The sequence below is a fragment of the Thalia democratica genome, chromosome 7, assembly GCF_965202585.1.
Source record: "Thalia democratica chromosome 7, ktThaDemo2.hap1.1, whole genome shotgun sequence".
Classification (NCBI taxonomy): Eukaryota; Metazoa; Chordata; class Thaliacea; order Salpida; family Salpidae; genus Thalia; species Thalia democratica.
The window spans coordinates 24,070,597-24,078,318 of NC_139171.1; the positions used below are offsets into that span (position 1 = coordinate 24,070,597).

Below are 7,722 nucleotides of genomic sequence, written 5' to 3' on the forward strand. Positions count from 1 at the left end.
TGCTTCTTTTTTTTCTTTCTTTCTTTTGTAGAAAGATGACTGAATTTTGATGTGGTAATTAGCAAGCTCTTCCAACTGATTAGTGCTGACATTCAAGCAGGTTAGATCAGGCTTGAAAACACAACATTTGCCAGCTTATGCGCCTGCCAACTCTCGCTGTACAACAGAGACTCTTTGGCTCGTTGCCAATTTTCATAAAATGACCGAGGTAGAGAAGCCTGCGCTGGCTGATAGTAAACATAGTGGTGAGATTATCTCGTCTTGACATTTTCTCTTTGATTTGTTTCCATGTAATTCTAAGGTTACGAATGAGATATCGTAAGATGATATTTTATCTCCTTTTTTTCTGCACACTCGACATAAGGTAACTTTTTAAGGACTTTATTTTAAAGTACTGCGTTCACAAACACAATGAATGTTAAACTTTGCGCGAACTCTTAGTTTTAGATTATCCGAAGCTTTTATTGTTAGCCAGGCTAAAATGCCTGAAGCTTTAACAAAGCAACAACTGGTTTCTGTTTCCAATGATGCACTTGACGAACCAATTTAAGTCAGTAGATGATTTTTTTCATAGTGAGTTACAAGTGAAGCATTGTTAGCAAATAGGAGGTCACGTGGTGCGAAACTTTTTCACCTCTTAGATGCGCCATGTCAGGCGACTATCAGTTCTGGTGTTGAGCTTTTTTCCCATACCCGACAATCTGAATGCGCGCTTCACTGGAACTTAAAAGATTCTTAATGAGTTAAGCAAATTATGCTTAAATTAATTTTTAATTTAAAATGAGTCGGAAAAGCTACCTTTGTATTGGATGGTTGTCGTTGTGTTTGTTTGAAAACATTTAACAATTTGAAGAAACTTAGAGGACACCCAGTCTTTTAAAATGACGCTAGCAATCCTTCTCAACAACATACATAAGAACTATATCAGTAAGTTAAACAAAGTGCTGTACAAAAGGACGTTTTTTTGCATTTGTCTTTTAGTTGTCGTGCAGAGAAATCAACATCAGCAGTATAGCGTTCAGACCTGAATTTAAATTGCATTTCGACACAAACTCTTTCAGATAGTTTCTCCAGTAAATAAAGCAAACCATGAAAAAGCTTAACTACATCGATAATCTGATTTAATATCATGCAGATGAGGTGATAAGCAAAACTTGCAAAGGAGTATCAGGTCGGCTGGTATTACGACACTGCCTCTTGATTTTCAAGGAGCCGTTTCATTAATAGTTTTTCAGTAGTTTTATATTTTAATGTTTTTCAGTAGTTAGTTAGTAGTTAGTTTAGTTTATCGTTAATCAGTCGTTGGCAGACTATTCGTGTATTAAGTGCATCAAAAGTAAAAATTTTCTGTTCATTAAAGAAAAGATAAAATAGTGTTGAACCCATAAACCTAGCTATTCATTATCATGGTATAAGATTTCAACGGTTTAAAAATTCAACGGTTTTCTCTTTTTTTTGATGATCTGTTTTTCTTAACACACCATAAGTAGACTTTGCTTAACCTTTGTAAACAGTATTATAAAGACTATCTTATAACAAAAATTATGTAGTGTGTATTATTGCAGTTCTTTAAAAATTATTTTTAGTTTCACGTAGCCTTTTAACACTTGTGTTACTGGGGTGCTGTTGGTAGTTAAAAGCGTTTTATATGCTGTTTAGCTTCTAGAAAGCAAATTGGAGTACAAAAACTTTGCTTATGGCAAAACTCAAATAGCTGTAAACCGCAAGAGTTTAGTTTTGATACTACAAAAATGTCTTGGACAGGGAGCCAAAAATACGAGATCAGATACAAAAAGTTCATTGAAATAGCCTAAAATAACATGTTTGTGTAATTTGTTCCATACTAAAGTTATACACTAAAATTACACTAAAATTTATTATGAAAGTTATCTTTCACTTGCTCGCCAAATATCAATACATGTTGTTTTTGTTAAAGAGTTGATGTTTTTCTTTTGTATGTAAACAAAGAATGGCAGTATGTGTTACCACCAGACCCAACTTCCACAGGTTGTAGGAAATATTCTCCCTAATTCAATTTCGAAGCCTTTTAAAGTTAAATTAGTGGTTTAAAATGACAACCTAATAGTAATAAAACACTTTTACTATTTATAGTTACACAGCTAGTTAAAATAAAGTCAGTCATTTTAAATATTATCTACTTGTAAGAAAACACTTTTACTAGTTTAATTTCACAGCCATCTAAATTGTAATAATTAGTTCAAAATGACTATCTATTTATAATGAAGTATTTCAAACTTGTAACAAAACATTTTTGTTTGTTCAATTTCACAGTCATTAAAAATGAAATTAGGCGTTAAAAATTACCATTAATTTATCATAAAGTATTTATATTGATTTAATTTCACAGTCATATAAAATGAAATTAGTCTTTTTACTGTTCTCACTTCTCGCCAACCTCCAATGCGACGGGGACGAAACCGCAAAAAGCGGCGGTCTCCCATCCTGCGGTCTGCCCGGAAAGCGCGGCCAGAAGGGAGAGGGCGGAGCAGATGGGCTGAGGGGGTTCACCGCAAAAACCGGCAAGCAGGGCGTGAAAGGTCGGTTGAAAATTGGTTTTAGTTCTAGCCAGTTTAAAAGCTTTTTTTACACACATGTGTATTTGATAGTTTTCTAAATATGTTTTCAACTTAATTTTATATTCTAGGTATTAAAAATGTTTATTGATCTTTTTTAAGTTTTGATTAATACGATAAAGTTTAATGTTTGTTCTCTAACATTGTTTTTTACATTAATGTATACTTGATAGTCTTGTGTTTTTAAAGTAATGTGTTGTATTCTAAATAGCTTTTAAGCCTATTTTGTTCTTAATACGCTTCAATTTAAAAGGTATATGCACAAAATATATGTTTTTAAATAATATATCATAACTAAATCAAAAATAAAAATTATTTAGTTAATTACAAAAATTTATTATTGAAATACATTTTCAAATCTCTAAGAAGAGTTATTATCAGTTGATCTATCTTTATTTGTATAACTTTATACTATACTCTACTTTGTTATGATGTCATTTAGCTTAGAAAACTGATCATAAATACAAAGACAAATAAATTGTTGATAATTTTAGCAATTTTTTTTTTTTTAGGTTAGCCTGGTATTATTATAATACACTGTAACTTACTGACGACCACATGAAATTTTACATTTCATATGTGAAGCAGCTGTATAAATTATAGTTTTTATATAATTAGATAAATATGTATGTATGTATGTATATATATATATATATTAATCAAAATCTAAGATGTAAATAAACAATATTGAAACATTCTCATCTCTAGGAAAGCCTTGTGCTGTAAAAGACATTGAAATCAAGAATGGAAGTGTAGGTGACATTATAGGCAATCTTATCCCAACCGGTACAAAGATATCTGTCGTTTGCGACCCTGGTTACCACCTTGTAGAAGAAAATCCAGTTTGCCAAGACGGAACTTTTTCAAAAACAAGCAAAGTTATAGATATTTGCGAACGTTCGTAACTTTATTGTTTTAAGTTTAAATAACTATAAGAATTTTGATAAATTTACTATTAAGACAAATCTACAAATGGAAAGTCTAAACCAAAAAATAAAAAAACTAAATAGTAATTAACTTGGCTACATAAGCTAGGTTTTGTAAAATATGTTTACTTTAAGTTGGAATTTACTTACAGTTTTAAAGATAGACATACTTTTCAAAACTTGTAAATATTTTTTAGTTAGTAGAGAATCATGAGTTTCAAATATCATGAGTTTCAAATTTATAATCTCATGATAAAAACAATTGTTTTGTAAAGTTCATTTATGCAACAAGATTTTCAAGACACACAACTTAAATAAAACTAGATATATTTCGAGCAATTCTCATAAGTAAGGTACTAAGCACACAAGAGATAAGATTTTACAAAATTATATAGTAACTAACTAATCAAACAATCATAAAGTAATCAAGAGTTTTAAAAAAAAGACAAAGGCAATTAGTAAAAATTAAAATCACTTATGTTAACTTACGTTATAATTAATCAACAGTAAAACTAAACATCGATAGAATTAAAACAGCACTTATAAAGTATTACGAAAATAAAGAAACGGTATAGTCAAAATCTTTTTGCTTACATAAAACATGTTTTCTTAACAAAACACAAATAGCTTACAATTTAATCAAATCAAAAACATTACTACAAGTTTTAAAATTTTTAAATCTATTTATATTTAAAACTACTTAAACATGTTGAACTATTAACCAAATTTTCTGCAATGAGTGGACGTTTAGATGCATTTTTAACCTTGACCGGTATATCATTTTTCGTTTCTGAAAAACATAAGTATTTCTATTTTAAATAAACAGAAATATATCTAGTCTTATTTAAACTTTGTGTCTTGTATATCTTATTGTATAGTTACTGGTCACTTATGTTCAAATACATTTTACTCGTTCTCAGCATTTGAGTATACAAAAGTAATTTCTAGTTAAAGGGCTGTAATTAATTACCAACTAAATAAGTGAATTTAACTTTTTTAAACCTAACATTTAATTTTATTATAGAAGCATATAAACACATAAACTATTTTTATCACTTTCAAAAACAACAAAGTATATCGACTAACAACACTTTTATACATTTACTGCACTTAATAAGAAAATATTTATAAACAATCTATTAATATTTTTATTTAATTTTTAGCTAGATTACGTGATTGTAATAATGTAAAGAAGTTCTACCCTGGCGCTCAAAATGGTGTTTATACTATAAAACCCTATGAAGATGTTACACAAAACTTAGAAGCTTTTTGTCAGTTCGACTCTGGTAATAATGGGTGGATAGTCAGTTTTTTTGATGTTTTCTAAACTAACAAGAAAATCTCATTTAAAGAGTACTACTTTTATGCTTCACCCTTTTTTTCCCAATATTAAACCGAGCCATTGAAAATCGCAATATAGTTTTATTTACTGAAACTTACACTTTATATACACAAATTTAAAACTGCGTAACTGCATAATTTTTTTTAGCGTAGAATATTATTATCTTTGTAGAAGATTATAAAATTAAAGCTATTTCTTTGTACAATGTTGTACACTTGTATACAATCAACAGTTATTCGTTTTAATAATTTTATATCAGTTTACAATCGGTAGCGACTTATTATATAACTTTGTACACTATTTTTAAAACGTTTGTTGTATAACCTTGTGTCCAGGTCTTACAAAAAAGGACAGACTCGTCAACGAGCTTCAAAAGAAGATGGTCAGTTTACGTCACGGGGTTCGGTGAGAAAACAGGAAACTACTGGCTCGGTTTAGTTGACATTAGTGTATTTAGTTTGTACATTACTACGTTATAGCTGTTTGTAACATAAATTAAAGTTGAGCAGTTTGTCTATTGGTTTGCTTTAATACAAAAATAATTGTAAATTGTTGCAATAAAAATGTGTTTGATGATGAACATGTAGTTGATTAAAATTAAATTTTAATAAGTTGTTGAAGTTTCAATATATACAAATAATTATTTTAAAACAATATTAATATTGTACAAAACAATGAAAATTTAATTAAAAGGGTTGGAGAACATGTACGCACTTCTGAAAGAAAGGGACTTCGTGCTTAGAATAGAGCTTGAAAAACTTAATGGAGAAACTGCATACGCCGAATATGAGTAAAATTTTTTATGATTTTTAAACACAAACAAAAAATATAAATTAAAACAAACTAGCCTGTTAAACTTTTTAAATATAATTAATATTTATTTAAAAATTTCGATCATGCTAAAAAATGTCATTTTACAGAAAATTTACACAGAACAAAATTTACAAATATAAAGGTTGAAAAATAGTATTTTTAAAATTGATTGATAATACTAAAATTTTTTTTTATAACTTCAACACACTTAAAAATATTTATTTTCGTGTCGAAGACTTATTTATGCATAAACCAAATCGTACACAGTATTATGCCAGTATTGAAACTTACAATTTATACTAGCTTTCTCGTTTGATCATTTCTAACTTAGTAACTTATACCATTAATCGAGGAAAAGAATGTTAGAATAGTTAAAAAAGAATTGTTTAACATTCCGTTTTAACAGTTTTATTATTTTAGTGAGTTTTACCTAGGAAGTGAATCTGAGAAATTTGCTTTACATGTTGGCCAGTACTCAGGAACTGCCGGTAAACATTTTTACTTTTTTTTTAATTTTTACTGACAACTTAAATTCGTTTCACTAAGTTTTGTTCTATAGTTGAAAGAATGACCTACCAATATTCATTCTTTTGTAAAGTTATAGTGTTTGTTCTCAATATAAAGTCGAATTGGTAAATTCTGATACTAAGAATAGACATTTAGCAAATTATTTTACTTTTTTTTACAACAGGCGATTCGCTAGCTTACCACAATGGAATGAGATTTACAACCAAAGATCAGGACAATGACCAGTATTCAGGTAAGTATTATATTGCGTAGTTATAAAATAACAATTCAATATACTCAAACTCTTTTGTATGAATTTTATAAATTCATAAGAGTTTTAGATAAAACAATGAAAAAAAAATTAACTAATAAACTATTTACTAATTTGTGCTCTAATATAACATGCTAAACAATTTTTTTATATAATCAAACTCTCTAATTTTTAAATCGAATTGTGCCACCGTTTACAGTTTAAAACTTTTAGATTAAACAAAAGAAAACACTTCAAACACCAACTTATATACTATTTACTATTTTTAATATTAATAATAACTAATAACCTTTCAATCAAACTCTTTCCTTTATTTAAAATATTTTTAAAGGTAATTGCGCCACCGTGTCTGGAGGCAGAGGAGGTTGGTGGTTTAAAACTTGTAAGTATTCAAACTTAAACGGGGAATACCAAGATCCGAGTAAGAATAACTACAGAGGTTTGTATTGGTACCATCTTAATGAACACCATTCCCTCAAAACTTCAGTTATGATGGTGAAGAGAAAAAACTAATATTTGTGTTTGTGTGCCTTTTTGACAGTTTAAATCATTTTACTTTATGTACAGTATTTTTTGCAAATTTTTATAACAATTGTTTTGTATATGTGTAATTGAATACATGCTTGTTTTACATTAAATAGTTTTACTACAATTGTAAATTATGTACTGTTTTTAATTAGCTTGTTAAAAATAAATGTTTACAACTTGTAAATAGATTGCAATTTGTTTTTCAGTTTAAACATTTCTTCTTATAAACTTTTCAGTTTTTCAAATGATTTAGTAATAAATACTATTAGTTATTGCTTTAAACATCGTAAATTTTTTGATTGTGTCAATAAAAGATAATTTCAAAAAATAAAACTGTAGTATTTGTAGTTATAAGTCTACTTAACTCTCTATATGTAGTTTTAAAATAAAGTAAAGAAATAAATTGTGTTGTTCATCTTTAAATTTATTTCATACAATTGACTAACTTTATTTATAAAAATTATTTCAAATACAAAGTTCAAAAATATAAAGGTTCAATGTTTTCGATAGATTTTAATTAGATAATTTTAAAGCGTCGAAAAGCAGACAAAACAAAATTAAAAAAATACTTCAATACAAGTTTTATTTAAATCCATACTATAACTTATTTTTTTTTGAAACAACACAATACCTTTACTTGTAGTCCAAAAACCACTTTAAAATACTGTCTACCCTAAATCTTTATTAAAATTAAGTTGTATATAAATACAACAGAGATTCATACAAAAACCCAAAAAGAAT

The 7,722-nt window shown here is 27.9% G+C and overlaps 1 protein-coding gene across 1 annotated transcript; it reads left to right on the forward strand.

The window, feature by feature from the left end:
* Window positions 1-2,377: 2,377 nt before the first annotated feature.
* Window positions 2,378-6,966, forward strand: LOC145841200 (fibrinogen-like protein A). The gene is made up of 8 exons (XM_082948568.1): window positions 2,378-2,558; window positions 3,303-3,491; window positions 4,684-4,823; window positions 5,198-5,318; window positions 5,556-5,652; window positions 6,096-6,163; window positions 6,367-6,435; window positions 6,785-6,966. The coding sequence occupies exons 1-8, from the start codon at window positions 2,378-2,380 to the stop codon at window positions 6,964-6,966; spliced, it is 1,047 nt and encodes a 348-aa protein (XP_082804694.1).
* Window positions 6,967-7,722: the final 756 nt, after the last annotated feature.

What these genes read in the sequence shown, in the direction of transcription:
- LOC145841200 (XM_082948568.1), top strand. Translation starts at nt 2,378, where the DNA reads ATGAAATTAGTCTTTTTACTGTTCTCACTTCTCGCCAACCTCCAATGC. An exon ending in ACTGCATACGCCGAATATGA is followed by an intron (nt 5,653 to 6,095) that starts GTAAAATTTTTT and finishes TTATTATTTTAG; the next exon opens with TGAGTTTTACCTAGGAAGTG. An exon ending in CCAGTACTCAGGAACTGCCG is followed by an intron (nt 6,164 to 6,366) that starts GTAAACATTTTT and finishes TTTTTACAACAG; the next exon opens with GCGATTCGCTAGCTTACCAC.